Source organism: Bombus vancouverensis, chromosome 7 (assembly GCF_051014615.1).
Source record: "Bombus vancouverensis nearcticus chromosome 7, iyBomVanc1_principal, whole genome shotgun sequence".
NCBI lineage: Eukaryota > Metazoa > Arthropoda > Insecta > Hymenoptera > Apidae > Bombus > Bombus vancouverensis.
The window spans coordinates 3327982-3346803 of record NC_134917.1 but is presented as its reverse complement, the minus strand read 5'-3'; the positions used below and the strand labels follow the sequence as shown (position 1 = coordinate 3346803).

The window sequence follows — 18822 nt, the reverse complement described above, 5'->3', positions numbered from 1 at the left end:
ACATAAATAAAAATCTATTTATTAGCTCCTTTGTTCCTAGACCTTGTAACCCGAAACATAATTTATATTCAAGGGCACAATAATGAGGATCTCTCTTTATTTAGAATACTTTTTGTTTCACCAAATTCTATTTTCTACGCAACAGTGATCTCCAGGTCATGAATATACAAAAATAAAGATGTAGAGTTTTTCTTAATGTAATTACTTCAACAGTTACTGTACAGTATTCTAGATAGTGAAAATACATAATTAATGAAGCACTGAACGTGTTAAAGAAAAAATTGATGTCCTTTCATGTGCTATTTAAATTGAAAGCAGATTATTCTTTAGTGATTCGTGATAAAATATGAAAAACAGTATGTGCTAAGAGGAATACCAAAGCAGAAAAGATTTTAGTAATTCTACAATTAAAGTCGTGCACAAAAATATTTTGTACTGTCGCGAAATTTGCAAAGAAAAATACATAGATTATCTCCGATAAGAATCTGTTCTAAGCAACACTGTGGCAAGACCTACCACCAGATGCCAACGGTTGAACAGGTTAATTACCGAGCAGCGACCAGTTTTATCTTCAGGCTGTTGCCGCGAAAAGTTTCCCGACCCCCCGGTAAATTCAAGGATCACTCGTTCCTAGAAACGTAATTACGCTGTGAAACACCGTGGCGATGCGTCGAGATGTTTAAAAAACTCCTAGTAGGGAATAACGTAAAATCATGGTGAACTAAAAAGGAATTAATAAAGCTAACATGTACGCATCTTTTTTTTCATTCTGACAGCAGCGTGATGAAACGGAACTTCGTGTCAATCGTGATTAACCACTGCGAAGAATATTGACGCCACTTCCACGATGAACGTGTGAAACGGATGCGTCGTCGCCATTGCGTAACAATCGTAAGCGTCGTTTATTAGACAACCGTGGCCCGCTTGAAATTCACTTCTCACGTAACTCGTCAGCAACCGTGATATCGACACGAGAAGGAAATAATGACTCCATGATAGAGGAAAGGGAGCTCTCCGGCAAAAGCAATCGCCTCTGTCTTTTTCTCTTTCTCCACGCTCGCTGGCGAATGTGTAACGCAAGGTCCGTTAATTACCACAGATTTCTATCAGCCTTAACTAGAAACGGTGCGTTTATTCATCGCGCTCTCCGCACAAGAGCAAAAGACACGATATCAATCAAATCGGACAAAAACGGCTTGTGGTATATGTGCAGCACGTGATGAGAGACTAGAGGCGCGGATGAATTAGAAGCGATTCTCGTGTGGAAAAATAAACTTTAACACGAGCGCTACCAACCTCGTCAAAATAGCGGATATTAGGTCTTTTGTTTTTAGAAGTATTTGGTTAAAAGTATCTGCAAGAGTGCAGATGCTTTTGTGATATTATTGTTGAGTTAATTGAGATAGAAATGTGACTGTACATATTTATTTATTTATTTTATACATTATCTATATCTCATATATTATATATTATTTATATTTATTGTAATGGATATTAGGTCTTTTGTTTTTAGAAGCATTTGGAAGGCTGCAAGAGTGCAAATGCGTTTGTGATATTATTGTTGAGTTAACTGAGATAGGAATGTGACTGTACATATTTACCTATTTATATTATATATTATCTATGTCTATTATAGCGGATATTAGGTCTTTTGTTTTTAGAAATATTAAGAAGGCTGCAAGAGTGCAGATGCTTTTGTGATGTTAACGTTGAGTTAATTGAGACAGAAATGTGACTGTACATATTTACCTATTTATATTATATATTATCTATATCTGTTGTAATGGATATTAGGTCTTTTGCTTTTAGAAGCATTTGGAAGGCTGCAAGAGTGCAAATGCTTTTGTGATGTTAATGTTGAGTTAATTGAGACAGAAATGTGACTGTACATATTTACCTATTTATATTATATATTATCTATGTCTATTATAGCGGATATTAGGTCTTTTGTTTTTAGAAATATTAAGAAGACTGCAAGATTGCAAATGCTTTTGTGATGTTAATGTTGAGTTAATTGAGACAGAAATGTGACTGTACATATTTACCTATTTATATTATATATTATCTATATCTGTTATAATGGATATTAGGTCTTTTGCTTTTAGAAGCATTTGGAAGGCTGCAAGAGTGCAAATGCTTTTGTGATGTTAATGTTGAGTTAATTGAGACAGAAATGTGACTGTACATATTTACCTATTTATATTATGTATTATCTATATCTGTTATAATGGATATTAGGTCTTTTGTTTTTAGAAATATTAAGAAGGCTGCAAGAGTGCAGATGCTTTTGTGATGTTAATGTTGAGTTAATTGAGACAGAAATGTGACTGTACATATTTACCTATTTATATTATATATTATCTATATCTGTTATAATGGATATTAGGTCTTTTGCTTTTAGAAGCATTTGGAAGGCTGCAAGAGTGCAAATGCTTTTGTGATGTTAACGTTGAGTTAATTGAGACAGAAATGTAACTGTACATATTTACCTATTTATATTATATATTATCTATATCTGTTGTAATGGATATTAGGTCTTTTGCTTTTAGAAGCATTTGGAAGGCTGCAAGAGTGCAGATGCTTTTGTGATGTCAATGTTGAGTTAATTGAGACAGAAATGTGACTGTACATATTTACCTATTTATATTATATATTATCTATATCTGTTATAATGGATATTAGGTCTTTTGCTTTTAGAAGCATTTGGAAGGCTGCAAGAGTGCAAATGCTTTTGTGATGTTAATGTTGAGTTAATTGAGATAGAAATGTGACTGTACATATTTAGTTATTTGCTTTCGTTAGTATTTATTGTTGAGGTTGAGGTTGACTGATTGTAGAACGAGTGGATGAATTTGTAATAGAAAAGTATACTGAAATAAATAAAGGTATAAGTTTATGCCGATTCAGATCCTTACTATCTTAGTGTTACTAGATAATGGGATGATAGGGAGCACGTTCATATATTTATAGCAAAAGGACATTACCAAAAAGGTTAGCCTTATAGCTTTGGCTAGAGGCTACAGGGAATATAAATAGGAATCTGTTTATTATTTCCTTTGTTCTTACACCTTGCAAACCAAAACATAATGTATATCAAAGGTACAATAATATGCACTTTTCCTTATTTAGAATATTTCTGCCTAATAGCAGTTTCCAGGTCACGGATATACATAAATAAAGATGTAGAATTTTTCTTGAAGTAGCTACTTCAACATTTATTACAGTAAATATATTAAAGACTGGCAATGGCATCTGGAATTGTATAGAAGTACATAAGTACATTTTTAAATCTCCTTTTAGAAACTCGCTTATAATCGCTATTTTAATATCTCTGTTTAATACTATAGCCTAAGCAATTAAGTCCAAATTAATTATATACCTAACAAGTTTCTCAGAAGATAAATATGATATAATATTTTTATATTTTATTATTCCTGAGTGGGGAGGGGCATGATCGTGTCTATCATCACCTCCTCTCTGCATCCGCCGCTAAAGATTGGTAGTTTTCGTTTATGTTAGTCTGTTATACAATTTGTTTGTATGAAGTGTTTTTTCACTTTTCCATTGGAATGTTCCCAATCTTTTGTAATCAATTGCGAGAGCATAATCTACAAGTAGAAATACGGACAAAATTTTTTGTCGGAGATATTTTTTTATGAAATTATACACAGCATTGTAAAATATAAAAAATTAATCTATTATAGAATCTACTAATATCCAATTCTAGTCAAGAAAAACAATATAAATATAAATATAATAAATATGATTAATCTTCTACAATAATTTAATTTTTTAACAACACATTCATAGTTAAACTTCACGTGACATTCTTCTTCATTTTCACTTGCAAATTATGTGCTTATAATTCTTCAAGAAAAACCGGAACCATTCTATACGCTTATCTTGTATCTTTCTCATGAAATTCCTCTAAATACAAAAACCACAAGATAAGAACGAAGGAAAAAACTAAGTCGATCGTCGACCAGCGTGGAATCGTGTCGCAATTTCCTTTCGGTTCGCTATCGACATAGATTTCGACCAACACAGCACACATTCCGATGCACGTGCGTTCGATGACAAACTGACGTTTACCACAAAAAATTCGATCAAACACGCCTGTCCCCACAGCTGTCTCGCGTAAAATGCGAGCATCGCGAGACGACTCGTCTCATCGTTCACCCAAGTCAACTTGTTCAGAACGGTTGATTAATGAACGTGATTATGCAAAGTGGATCAGTATCTCTAAGTCGCTGGACCAGGCTTATCTGGTCGACGGTGACGCCGCGCTGTCTTCTGACGCGAATCCTGCAACACTACTGATAATTAAGGACGTTGATTTGCAAATTTTCCTTTGGGTAAAAGTGACGCAACTTCCCATCAATTTCCTTTCTGAATTTATGTTTTGCTTTAAGGGTTGTTGGTTAAAAAAAAAAATTCAGTATCTCAAGGTTAGTAACCTAAACATTAAGTCACTATAGTCTGAACCATATTCAGATATTTGTATCATTGATAAATTCTTGGATCGCAATAGAAAAGAGTCGTTTTATTTTAAAAGTGAATTGTAAAATAAAGTATGTAAAGCATGAAATAGTCGTTAGTCTAGAAATGAAGAAAAAATATATACGAATATACATATTCCAAAATACAAATTATAACTGCAGAAACTAATTGTCACTGAGGGCAGTCTAATCAAAATACACTGATCTCGAATTTCTATATAATTAACTATATAATTAAGATCATATACGCTAATGAAGATAGTATACACTGATAGCATCCGAACAAATCGACATTTTATGGCGAATAATCGTAAAAAGACGTCAGAGAGCTCAAGCTTCCAGACTTAAAAAGATCAATGAAGCTTTTGAAGATTCGAACAGATCTTAGTCTTGGACATGTTTTCCAACGAGTATCGACTTACTATTAATACTCGTTAATTTGATAATATATCTTTTTCATTGTTAATTGAGGCGATGTAATTAGCAATAAATAATCGTATTATTCTAATTCGTATGGTTGCTATTTCAATATCGATTTCTTGTATTTACGAAGATAAGCCTTTTTATCGTGACTTCTCAACTTTGATCGAAAGCTGAGAAATCTCTCGAAAACTATTAGCGGTTTCTAGATAAAAACCGTAAGAGAACGTCCGTGTGGAGAACCATGCGTCAGAGTTTAATTATTACGAACCTGTTGGTATGGCGGCGACACAAGGATATCCGCAGATTGAGTCGCTTCTTCGGGATGACAATGTCCCTGTCGAGCTGCCATTCAGCTACTCGTCGGTGGTCTTTGAGGACCTATCACGGAGACTGCTTCGTCATTGTCACCGGAAGTAGCGTGTTCGCGTCACAAACGGCTGAAAATCTCGATAAAATCAACCTACTCTACCGTTCTCGTTGATCATTGCATTAAGTTTTGTTTTATTGTATGATTAGCACTAACTATCAAAATATCATTATTTCACAGAAATTTTGTGAATCTACAATCATGTATTTTCGAGTTTGAATAATCCTTTATAAAATACACCTGCTTATGAAAGTATTTGAACACCTATCATAGAAAACTTTTGATCACCATAAACAGTAAATATCAAAGTAAACTCTGAGAAATAGTATTTGTAACATCGGTTTTCTCAATTTTCCAATTTATGGAATTGATCAGTAGCTAAATTATTGAAATACTGAATACGTTTATTCTGGAAATATTGGGCCACGTGTATCCTGAAACATAAAAATACAAGGCGTATCGATGACTTTATCGATTCTATCAATTTTGCTAATCGTAGCGCGAAATTTCGTCTTCGTATTCCATGATCAAATATTGAATGCGTTTATTCTGGAAATATTCGGTTACGAATGACCTAAAACATAAAAATACGAAGTCGTATCGATCGCTTTATGTCTCTTGCTATTCTTATACCAAAGAAAAAGGGCATTCCACTAATAAAAATCGTTGTCCAAGTAAGAGAAGCAAGAAGATATTTACAGCAATAGAACGCGACCACTCAAGAGGAGGTCGCTAAATCAAAAAAACGAAAGGACGAGGTGAGTAAGGTGAGAGTAAACAAGATGAACGTTAATGCCAAAGCACGCTAGTTATTTTCATTTTCACTGACTCAGGCGGAAACGATTTGCTCCGTAACGAAGTTAACGCATTGTCCATTGATAATGCAGCAATTAGTGGATTTAATATGCACAGCTGTACAATCGTTAAACGTTGACAACGCGAACGTGCGTGGAAGATATCTCAATGAAGATGTGTGGCTTCAATGAAATTCAAAACACAACGTTATCCTATATACAGGGTGGTTGGCAACTGGTGGTACAAGCGGAAAGGGGGTGATTCTACGCGAAAAAAGAAGTCAAAAATATAGAATAAAAATTTTTCGTTAGAGGCTTTGTTTTCGAGGAAATCGACTTTGAATTTTCGCTCGGTACGCGTACGGTACGTTATAACGGATCTTACGCGAAAAACGCGTTTACGCTTCTACGCGAAAAAAGAAGCCAAAAATATAGAATAAAAATTTTTTCAATCTTTTTTTTTCAATTTTTCCATCGAGACAACGATCTACAGTGAGATCCGTTATAACGAGATGTGATAAAGTGCACGCGTACCGAGCGAAAATTCAAAGTCGATTTTCTCGAAGACAAAGCCTCGAACGAAAAATTTTTATTCTATGTTTTCGACTTCTTTTTTCGCGTAGAATCACCCCCTTTTCGCTCGTACCACCAGTTACCAACCACCCTGTATAATGCAATATCATATAATACAGCGTAATACAATAATTCTATATAATATAAACGACGTAAGATATATGACAAGGAATTTGGAATGAAAAATTGAGAAAATAATTATTTCTTTGTCATCGTTGAGAAACATCTTACCTAACGCAATAAAAGAGTAATTCATAAATAATTCATTTTACCTACGAACTGTGCAAAGGTACGTTGCCTTACGGAATGTTAAACGAAGTCCCCGTGAAACGCAGAGAGATCAAAGGTTTCTCAAACGTGTATCGCCAAGATAATTTCAAAATTACGATATTACGTTACACGGTGGTAAACACACACTGTACGACTAAATAGAAAATCAACGTGTTGGCAATCTCGACGGGAGATCTTGGAAGCTTCAGGCAAAATCGAAAAGTATAATAGAAAGAAACGACGGGGAGAGGTGAGAAGAGGAGACGTTGGCGAGGAATGAAAGCAGAGTGAGGAACCACGAAAGACAAGTATCAGGAAGAGAGGCCGGGTTTTGCAGCGTACTGGCAACGGGAAGAGGCGAACAAGGAAGCCGTGGGGAGGTCGTAAGAAGGCATAACGAGGAAGAAAGAATTGAACAAGAACGGTAAGGAGCCAAGGAGTCACACGGTGTTCCATAGGCATAGCGGATCTCGACGTAGCGGTAGATACTTTCAGATAATACTCTTATTTACATAGGTAGGTGCATAAATGAAAAGCAATGCGATGCATCGGAGTGCGCATATGGCCGACGAGTTATACATATCTGGGTAAGTGGATGCAGGCCCGTTCCTGAACCCACTTTGAGCTCTTTAACGACGATTATTTTCGATATCATGCAGATTACCTGTGTTAATAATGCGTTTATTTAATAGATCCGCGCGTTTAATTGCTTACAATGGACCACCCGTTCGATGCAAACCGCTTACTCGGTTGATATGGATCGTTTATTAATAAATGTACAGTAGTCTTGGACATTTAAATATTTTATAATATAAATAAATAAAATGGAATATTTTACTTTCTGTAATGTTTCTAGTGGAACTTGGAATTACAAATATCCTGTTATTTAAAGTGTACTCCACATATTGATTCTTTCAGGAATAGTTGTACACCATTTTTATATCATTTTTGTATCATAGTAGTTGATACGAACTGAACAAATATTGCAAATATAAATATCGTAAAGATAGATAGTAAGAAAAGGAGTAAACCTGTCTTAAGTAGGTAAGCTTCATAAAATTGTAAAAGAAGGTAGGAGGAGAAGTAGTAACAAGAAAATATTAAGCAAATTCTTGTAATTCCTTCCCATAACAAGAATGTTCAAAAATACAGAATTGAAGATAGCTGTTTTCCATTTATGACATAGTTTGTTAGGTAGCATTACATTCGTTATCATCTGTTTCTGATTATTGGTGCTGCAACTGTTTAAGCAGGCAACAGATTACAGGAAATGAACTTGCACTATTTCCAAAATAATTGATTATGCAATGCCATTTATTAGGGAAACCTCCATTGATTAAAACAAACGAATATTTTAAGTTTAAATTAAAAACTTTTCATATTAATAAATTCTATAAATGAAAGTTTATGAATAATTTATAAATAAATTTAGAAATAAAAAGTTTACGTTAAAGTGTACGTAAATTCTTCGTTTTCTCAATTTTTTCACAAAATGGATTTGCCACTCAAAATATATGGTCGAATGAAGATAAAATTTAACACAATAGTCCAGAAAATACTAACCATTTGCACATATAAAAGCCACATAAAACGATGGAATGTATTTGCAAAAGGTCACTTAGTTTCATTCATTTATTGACGTAAGTCATAACAAATTTTGTGTTTAAATATTTAATATTGCCATCATATCACACGTTTAAAAATGCGATGTGAATTGAAAATCTCGCTTTTAAAATGACGCTTTTACCCTTTTCAAACGCTCAAGACGTTCTTCCAAAAGAAATTCATCATCAAATTGCAGCATTTTACGGTAATAAAGTTATAGATGAATCATTGATCAGACGATGGGTGTGTGGATTCAGTAGACAAACTGTATGTGATTACAGTTGTGATTACGCCTGTCTCTCATTCCAGAGAAGCTCAAGAACGTGCCTGCGACTTCATTGCAAATGATAGACGCGTCAAACGAGTCAGATTACCATTTTCTTTTTCTTTTTTTGCAAAACTTAAAGAGTTTTCTGGTCGATAATCGTTTCAGAAGAAACGATGATTTAAAGGACTGCGTAAGACGATGGTTATGCGAACTGGCAGTGGAAATGTATGAATGAAGGTATATGCAAAATTCGTATAACGTTAGGACAAGCGTTGGAATGGGGCTGGTGGTTGTATTGAAAAATAACTTAGTATATATACTACTTATTTTGAAACTATTTATTTCAGATGATATCGATCCAAATCAAATTTTAACTTGGAAAACCACACTGTGAATGTAGCTAAATTGCGCTAAAATTGATATCAATTTCTCAAGGAAGTTAACAAATTGAAGGAAAGTCCTAAATGATATATCGCATTAAACAACGTTAGCAACATTCACGCTTACAAATAGGCGATTAATTTCATTAATTAAAACAGCAATAGCAAACTGTCTAAGAGAAAATAAAGCAAATATCGCTGTTGCATGTTCGTGTGCGTATGAAAATATTTGCAAAAAGAAACCAATTTTTATTAATATGCCAACGACTTGATGAAATGTAAAGCCTAACATCGTTTACGTTCATCCAGTTAAGTTCTCGTTCGATGAATCGATTGATTATTACCTCGCTATTTCCTTCCGCGAGGGAATTCAGGGATTTCGTTGCTTTATTTTCACCGCGATCTCGCGTAACAAGTTTCTTCTCCTGCAGAAGCTTCAATTTTCTACAAAAGGAACAATTATTTCGTTGATTTGCACAGTTCAGAGTCAACAGCGTTAACTGTCACTTACGATAATGATAGTCGCGAATGACTCACAACCTTCGATTAAGCAAATGTTACAACTTATCAAACATACGACTAATTATGTAATTGCAAGCCGCGTTTATCTTCTGGCCTTCGCCGGTTACTAGGATTAAAAAGCTCCTTTCTCGGCTTCTATATATTGCGTGCTTCGAGGAACTTGTATTTTACACCTTGGTATTTGTTTTAATTTTCTGCACGGAAGAATAACAGGTCGTTAAGGAAGCGGATTATTCTCAGAAAGATTTACATTCTTCGACTATCGAATTACATAAAATACTTACCATTCTCAACCTGCTCAGTTTTTAGTCAAATTGTCAGGTGTGAGGAAACTTTATATGCATAGCAAAGTTTGTTAGTTACCAGTATCTAATTTATGTTTATTTTCCTTATCTCTATTGCCATTCATTATAAACATTACGTACTTAACTTATGCAAATATCTTGAATGTTTGTTTTCTAATCGAGCAACGTTATGGTCGAGAATGAGTTCATAAAGGATGTGAGCAGCTTCTAATCATTCTGAATGATATCCAAGTTGGATGAATTGCCTAGCTATAAAAGTACTTACCAAAGTATAATACATCGTGGCCTTTTTTGGAAAGTTTGGCAAGGTCCCCGATACTTTAGTCCAGGCTTTTTATTATAGCTGTACTTAAATACTAAAACTGAGAAATATTTGTTTATGATCTAATCCGAGTATGCGTGTTAGAGGAACATGTACCTAACAGAGGTATGGAGTAATTGTATAGCTCTCCTTAAAAACAAAGATTGACCCGAGGGGTCCAGAGAGGTACGGACAGGAGTGTATAAGGGCAGTTTCACTTGGACCGAGATTCAGTCAGATAAGTTCTACTTGTACTGTGGACAAGTACGTTGAGACACGGCCGAATCGTGGATCAGTGAGTTGAGTTCGACTTAGACTGTGGCTGAAATCGCATTCGTCATCACGTTGACCGTGGATTCGTTATCGAACCTAAATTCATTATCATCAACATCTCGATTATCTAATCGTCGCTATCACTTGTTACACTCTGTAATAATCACATTTGTATCAGTAAAATATCATCTATAGTAACATAACAACGATGGCTAATTCACGTGAAGATTCATTACACGCCCCTAACTCCAATGATAAGCCGACATACAGGGTGGTTGGTAACTGGTAGTACAAGCGGAAAGGGGGTGATTCTACGCGAAAAAAGAAGTCGAAAATATAGAATAAAAATTTTTCGTTCGAGGCTCTGTTTTCGAGAAAATCGACTTTGAATTTTCGCTCGGTACGCGTCCACTTTATCACGTCTCGTTATAACGGATCTCACTGTAGATCGTGGTCTCGATGGAAAAATTAAAAAATAGAAAAAGAAGTCGAAAATATAGAATAAAAAATATTTTTTTTCCATTGAGACAACGATCTACAGTGAGATCCGTTATAACGTACCGCACGCGTACCGAGCAAAAATTCAAAGTCGATTTTCTCAAAAACAGAGCCTCAAACGAAAAATTTTTATTCTATGTTTTCGACTTCTTTTTTCGCGTAGAATCACCACCTTTCCGCTCGTACCACCAGTTACCAACCACCCTGTATATATAACGAATATTCTCATTCAGACAAAATTTAATAGATGATATTGATCCATTGATTGATATTGAGAAATTTAGACTTGGAAAATCACACCTAAAACTTACCTAAATTGCGTTAAAATTGATATAGGTTTCTCAAGGAAGTTGTAAAACAGAAAGAAGTCGATCCAATTTCATCGAATGAAATCCGCATTAAATTTCGCAGTGACGGCACCGTCATAAATTAAAGGGTAAAGGCAGTACCGGAGTGCGGTCTTCAGCCGGAGGGCGGTCATTTTACACCTTTGTTGTTGTTTCCCGAGGACATTCTCGGTTTCTTGCCTAGAGGATACTTCTTACTATTTCCATGAGAAACTGTCAAGCTTATTGCACTCGTTTCTTCGAAATGGAATAAATAAATCCATACCCAGGGTGGTCCCTCGAAAAAAAAAAAAAAAAGAAAACAGTAATTCTAATTGCATTTTCAAAACTTAAATGAAAAATATTTTCCTAAATCTCCTTAGATCTCCCACAGACTTTATACAGTCTAACACAGTAATCATTTATAAGTAAGAAATTTTCTACGAGTTACGAATTTACTGCAACTTCAAACCACGAAATTTATTTCTGTTTGAGATAAAGTGTCCTTAAAATCTTAGCTGAGTCGCTTACTGTGATTGCACCAATAAATTACTTTTACTATATAAGACGTCTCGTGTTCTCACGATTATATATACAGTGAGAGCCAAAGGCGAGTATACACCTTGAAGACAGAAAATTTATTCGAAAACTCTTACGCGCATATATTGATAACATTGATTGAAATATATAAAGTAGGAATACAAATTAGTAATAAAAATAAAGTCAGTGTTATGCAAATCTTATTTTTGTAAGGTGTATATTTGAAACACAAAGGAGAGAGAAGAGAGAGGAAGGAAAGAGAAACGATGAATACGTCGATGATTCGAGGATTTTGCGGCAAGAGTTAACAGTATCGAGGCGATTCTGATGCGACTGGCTGCTGGTAGCCGTACCCACGCCGTCCGTTCTATTTCTCCGGAAGAAAGAACGATCGAGCGAATAGCAACCGTGAAATCGCGATACGTCTTCGTGTCCGTAAAGAATGATTAGAGGACCGTGGGCCCATCTACGCGATCGTTTTCACAAGACACCCGGAGATGTTGTTATTTTATTCCCTGTAATTCGTCTTTGCGTATTTTCTGATTCCTCTGTCGAATCGATGACTGGTCAAACTCGAACCGTTATTTTCTCAGGTGTATTTTACGATTAATATTAGATTGTTGCATAATAATATTGTTCTTTTACATTTTACAAATATTTTACATTTATGAAGCATACGATAGTTGTTTTCATTTATTTATTATATTATCGATTATTAGTTGCCTAGTGAACCTAATAGTTTCTTACACATACATAAGTAGTAGGTTCTGTTAAAATAATTGAAAGTCAAATCTTATCTATATCTTATCGTATTATAATCTATAAAGATTACTCGGAAGTCAAAGTAGAAATTTAAGAAGAATTCTTTAGTAAATGACGAGAGATAGCCATGTTATGTAGAAGAGTTTTTCCATGTTGTAACAATATGGAGCTCTTAGTAGATGAACACTCCAGAGAGAAAAACGCAAAAGCTATGCCAACACGTTTTTCCTCCGACACGTGCGTACGTCTGCGCTCTTCCGTTCCGCAATTTATTCGGAATGCTGTCTTAGGCGCCACCTTGGGTGCTTCTTACGCGAAACGCCAACGAAACGTATACTGCGCCAGTCAACTCCACATTCTACCCCAGCAATTTCTTTCCTCGTGGTATTATTGTGTAATACCATTTAAAGCCTTACATTCGTTACTTTAGGACAAAGAAAGTAAAGTATGCGGTTCAAGTGAACGCGTAGCTGTAAACGAGTTCCCTGAGCCTCATTGTGCTTTATTTAAAAGATAATATTGAGAATCAGTAGCGCAAGAGGCGCAGTATTTGCTCAAGTAAAACAAGATTAATTTCTTTTTACGAGTAGCATTTATTGCCATTCGTATCCCGTTAGCCTTATTAAATTTAATCTAGTTATTCTATAAAATATTCTTTTTATTTTATGATACAAGGATCGTAACTGTAACGTCTTAATTAAACTAATAAACACAAATAACATCGAATTACATAAGTGTATAATATGAATTTCTCTAGTAATTCTTGTGATCAAACTAATGATACAATTGATGCATTAACATAGACATAATTTCTTAAGCATTTCTGGCAAATTAGATTGTTCAAAAATACACGAAATACGTACAATCCTATACAAAAATATATAAAATATCCATAATATTTATTGAAACAAATCTTCTCTTACATTCTGTTTCTTTAAACGTAACAAAATTCTTCACAAAAATGTACGCTACTATCTGCAATCTATTAGTAAATATAAAATATATGCATGAGATTTGAATGCACCAGTTTACTGGTAGATTGCCGTTTAAGTAAACGAAAGAAGCAAAAACCAAAATCAAATATCAAGCATCATCGCTGCATCTCGTGACAAAATAAAACGTCACGTTGCAATCAATTCGATACCTTGACTTTCTCCCATTCTTCCATTGTAATACGCGCGGTAAGTTTTATGGACACGCGTAATTACTCGATCAACGTGGCTAGCGCGAAGGTGTCGAGATCCCGGGCGCGCGATAAAGCCGCGTCCACACGAAACGCCGGCTGAACGGAGCCGTTGTACGCGGGGGATCGAGAAGAACGAGCATGTAGGTGAAGGCTGCAGCGTGGAGGGCTCTCCAGGATGTGTCGAAAGTGAAACCCAAGGCCCCCGTAGCAGCGTCGTGTTCACGCTGGGCGAGGAACGCCGCGTTCGTCCTCGACGCGCTCGATCATTGTTTTAAACTGAGATCGATCTTCTCCTGAAAATGTGACCGTGAAGAGTGTCCAACTGGAAACATCCCACCCTTTCATTGTCTAACAAACATCGTTGTCGTTGTTTTTGCCTGTATTCGCCTTCGAACGCGTGCTTCCTTGCTTCGATAGATCCTTCTTTCTATTATCCTCTTATTTTGTACGTTTCGTCTTATTGATATCATTCATTTATCTATTTATGTCTTTCTTTAATTATCCGATACTTTTATCTTCCTACTTTTTAAATATTCAAAGTTTGTGAATGTTCCTACATTTTTGATCCTCTTGAAATTTGTCTATTCTTAATGTGAATATTATAGTCATCAGAGTCTTAAGAAAGGTATCATGGTTCGCTTTGGAAATTTTGATCATGTTAGAATGATTCAAGGATGAGTATACATGTAATTCCTTGGTTTAGTGTTGGAGAACGAGGTCTGTAGGCTATCTGCGATGCGATCTATTATTCGTAGTTAGAGTATGTGTATGTACGTAAAAACTTCTCTATTGGCAAGTTCTTTCAGAGAAGCTTAAATATCGTAACACAATCTTACGTATTTCTTATTATTTAGCTTTCTTGGTCGACGGAAGAAAACACGTTAAAATGGAGCAAACTACAATAAAGAAGAGTTATAGTATTTTCAAAAAGAGACACGTTCGACAACGGGAGAGGGCAACTTACGTAATATCAAGCACGCCAACTGGATCATGGGTACGAAGCATCCTTGAGCCAGTAAAATTGGGAAGAGAAGGTTCCCAATCACCGACCCTATTCTTCCGGCTGACATCACCAGACTCACTGCGATCGCTCTAATTTTAATGGAAGATATTAATTTAATTTGAAATTCTGAATTTTATGTTCCTATAGTAATACCTTAGTTAATATTATTATTTAATTGGTACTATTATTATATTTAACCTTAGAGAAGTTGGAAACATAATAACGGTTGCAGCAATAATTATATTTTGGGTAGTGTTTGTCAATCCAATGAACACACTCGTCAGAATTAGTGTTAGTAATGTGTCAGACGACCAGTTCAGATAAATTATACATAAGAATGCTACTCCGTAAGAAATATCTATAATCATACGTTAATACTATCAATTAAGCGCGAAATGTGTAAATATAATACAATAGCGTATAATACACTGATTACCAGAATACTGATTATTGGAATTGTATAATGTATAGTAAAAAATTTGATCAATATTAATATTTACAAATAGCTCAAAATGAGAATTTCGTACAGAAGCGAAATTATTGAGCGTGTGCCATAAACAGTTCGGATAATCGAGATTTTACTATAATTAGACTATAAAATTTTCATTATAAGTACTTACACAGTAAGATTCTGTATTTCAAAATATTCAGTAGAAAGCTACTCAATAAAATAAGAATGCCTCCAAAGGCAGTTACAACTATCGTATTCACATAAACAGACTCACTCACGACAATCTAGAAAATTCAAAGAATATTATGTAATCAGATAAACACAAGGAGAAATAAAATTTACTGAGAGGGACGATGAAAAAATATTTGCTAAGTAGGCTGCCCCACGTTTGTACAGTTCACGTTCTCTTCAACGGCTACGGAAGTTTCGTCTACGACAGAGAAGAAATCCAAGATCTCGCAAAATGTCGATTTATGTGCTTCTGTTAGATTATGATTCACTGGATCGAAATTTCCTAGTATCGTGAAAAGTTGAGGTTGCCACATACGAATCGTGTTGGTTCTGTAAAATGAAAAACGTATAAAGATTTACTTAATATCAATTTGTATTCTTTTCTTCCTTGGAATGTCGTCCTTTGATAAGATTGTTTCCTCACTGACGTTTCGTGGATTTTTTTACGATTACTGTTTTCATATCAGTCTTGATAAACGTCACCTCTCAATTTCTTGTCGTTTACGTCTTTTACTGAACACAGCAACGCAACGTCAGTATTTATAGATAAAGCAAATAAGGTCGTTCGTCACAAACATCGTCATTCTGACAAAATGAATCGATTAAAAATTTCATTCTACTAATTACTTTTTAACAACAACCCATTTGCAAAGTTCCTTGTGACACAATTTCCGATCACGGATAATTGTGTTTACTCCAAAGTTAATGTAATATTAATTCGTTTCAAAACATTAAAAAGAGATACTCACGTGTACATTGAACCAAATTGCATGACTGTGACCAAGAGAATTCGACTTAAATGTGGAGTAAAGAAAATTGCCTTCTTCTCTATTTTTCCATCGTAGTCGTTATCATTTCCTTCTTTAGGAAGTTCGTTTTCTAAATATTGTATCTTAAACAGAAAACATTGACACTGTTGATAAAATCTTTTGTTAAAAAAAATGTATTATTTAATCCAAATATGTCTATCGTGTTTCCAAAAAGATGATTGTAAGGTTTTTGCAGCACTGTTCGCACTGATATTCTTGGGATGAATGATCATTTCTAGAAACTAGCTAATAGCAGTACAAAAATTGAATTAATATAATTATTTTAGATATCAAATAAAGAAAAATGTAATAGTATTTCGTAGGACATCACGAAAGGTTTGGACATATGTGGGTTAAATTATTTAAAAGCTGAATAAATTGTTCAAACTTCTCACCGGATATTCTTCCGCCGATTTTCCCGTGTTGATGCTATAAATTATCTTGAAAACTTTCAACGCATCCTCCATGTGACCCTGAGACATGAGAAACTTTGGACTTTCCGGAAACAGGAAGAGACAACTAACACCGATCAATGTTGGTATTCCACAGATGGAAAGAAAAAGTCTCCAGGAATTGTAGACAAACGCACCGTCCCACAAGACGATGGACCAGCGTTGTGGAATGATGATGAACGCCAGCACTACAAGATTTAGTGATCTGACATATAAACAAGCGTTTTATCTTGATGTCAACTCGCATATACCACACCTGCGCTTACGATATTTCCAGATGTAATGGCAAAACCGACGATCAATGAAATTCTTCCTCTTTCTTTTATTCCATAAAATTCCGAAGTGTAGGCCACGATGGAAGCATGGGGACCGCTTATTCTAACGTACAATATCTATTACACTGTGCGTATTCATGTATTTGTGAGAAACTTAAGTGTAAAAAGTAATTTAAATATTAAAAGAAATTACTTTAAAATATTTTTTATATCTGCTGCAATATTTTATAAATGAAACAAGTATTTATTCAAGTCCGAATTGTTTAATTAGGTCAATTAAAATTTGACCTTGCATTGTTATCCGTAATCCAATAATTATTTTTAAACACTCGAATTGACAATTAAGGGTTCAAATAATTTAGAATCTCCGTTATAAACTCACATGAAACCACTAAGGAATTTGAAAGATACAAGCATCCAAAAATTCTGTGAAAACCCTGACAGGAAGTTACAAATGCCATCAGCTATATAGCCATAAAGAAAAACGGCTCTCCTGCCCTTAACATCCGCTATGTAAGCCCATAGAAAACCACTAGAAATCATTCCTAAAAGTTTCAAATAAATGCCTTTAACATATATTCTTATGGACACTAAGATTTTAGACTTAGCGTACTAGTTGGCCCTGATCGAGCAGAAGTGGGATAAGAACAGTCTGTAGCGACCAGTAATATTGATTTAATCAAGTAACTAGTCGCTCACGTGATTGACGTTAACTACATACTTATACAGTTTTTAAATTATGTTAATCATGGTATTTACTTGAGTAAACAAATATATCAAGGAATGGACTTGCGATCGTCGCAACAAAATCTTTTTGACAGAGTTACAATACAAACCTATGTATATGATGGCGTTTAGCACACCCTTCTGAAAGAATGTCATTTGCAAATCGCATTCTGCAGAGGGAAGAATCATCGCTACATTGGAACTGTCGATACTGGTTGCCCATGATACTGGAATAATCGCCAGTAGCAGAAGATATTGAAATTTTCCATAACCAGCTGCGGCAATGGCTGTCTCGAAATCCGCAGACTTCTTCTTTTGATTCGCTTCATCTGTTCGACATACATTGGACAAAATGTTCTTTTAAGAAGCATCTGTTTGAACGATAAAACGATACGATTAAATAAACTGTTCTCCATGAGAAAAACTTACTTGAATCTTTTCTATGCTCTTTGGTAAGCTTATCCGGAACAGCAATGATGCTAACTCTATGTGGCATTTTTATAATTTTCCACGCCGGTCGTAATTTTTATGTGTACCAGATGATTTCTACTATGGACCTTTCTCTGAATTTTGCATGAATCGGTGTATACGTTTTTCTATTTCACTCTGTCGGAGAAATGTGTCGGAGACAGTAACACGCATCTCCTAAAACGGCTTAAATTAAACGAACTGATGAAAGCCATATAGAATGTTGCCGTAACACGTGCACTGGCTCAGATATTCACAAACAGTTTTATCTTTTATGTAAATAACCGTCAGCAGTTCATCACTGGCATTACATATCGAATTAAGATGTAAAGTTATCGTTCGATCGATCAACTAAAGAATAATAAATGTTATAAAAGTAATCAGCAGTTTGACCTATCTCAGCATATCAACATTTGTTAATTATTTTTTCCCATTTTTTTTCATTAAAATTAATTTGATATACGTGCAGAATTCCAGATTGACAATTAAATATTTATACTACACTAATTGAGTAT

The 18822-nt window shown here is 34.8% G+C and overlaps 1 protein-coding gene across 1 annotated transcript; it reads right to left on the bottom strand.

Moving 5' to 3' along the window:
- Positions 1 to 13576: 13576 nt before the first annotated feature.
- Positions 13577 to 18606, bottom strand: LOC117164648 (putative transporter SVOPL). Its single transcript, XM_033347819.2, has 11 exons — positions 18269 to 18606; positions 17950 to 18168; positions 17496 to 17658; positions 17095 to 17216; positions 16782 to 17026; positions 16327 to 16469; positions 15733 to 15907; positions 15516 to 15630; positions 15094 to 15253; positions 14857 to 14984; positions 13577 to 14788 (listed from the first exon to the last, which is right to left on the bottom strand). The coding sequence occupies exons 1-11, from the start codon at positions 18333 to 18335 to the stop codon at positions 14739 to 14741; spliced, it is 1587 nt and encodes a 528-aa protein (XP_033203710.2). The 5' UTR covers positions 18336 to 18606; the 3' UTR covers positions 13577 to 14738.
- Between the last annotated feature and the right edge of the window lie 216 nt (positions 18607 to 18822).

Excerpts from the sequence above, each read along its gene's own strand:
- LOC117164648 (XM_033347819.2), bottom strand. The coding sequence starts at position 18,335 with ATGCCACATAGAGTTAGCATCATTGCTGTTCCGGATAAGCTTACCAAA. Across the intron at positions 14,985-15,093 it reads ATGTTTCCAACTTCTCTAAG|AGCGATCGCAGTGAGTCTGG; the intron begins GTTAAATATAAT and ends CATTAAAATTAG. Across the intron at positions 14,789-14,856 it reads GTTGGCGTGCTTGATATTAC|TTTGCTCCATTTTAACGTGT; the intron begins GTAAGTTGCCCT and ends TCTTTATTGTAG.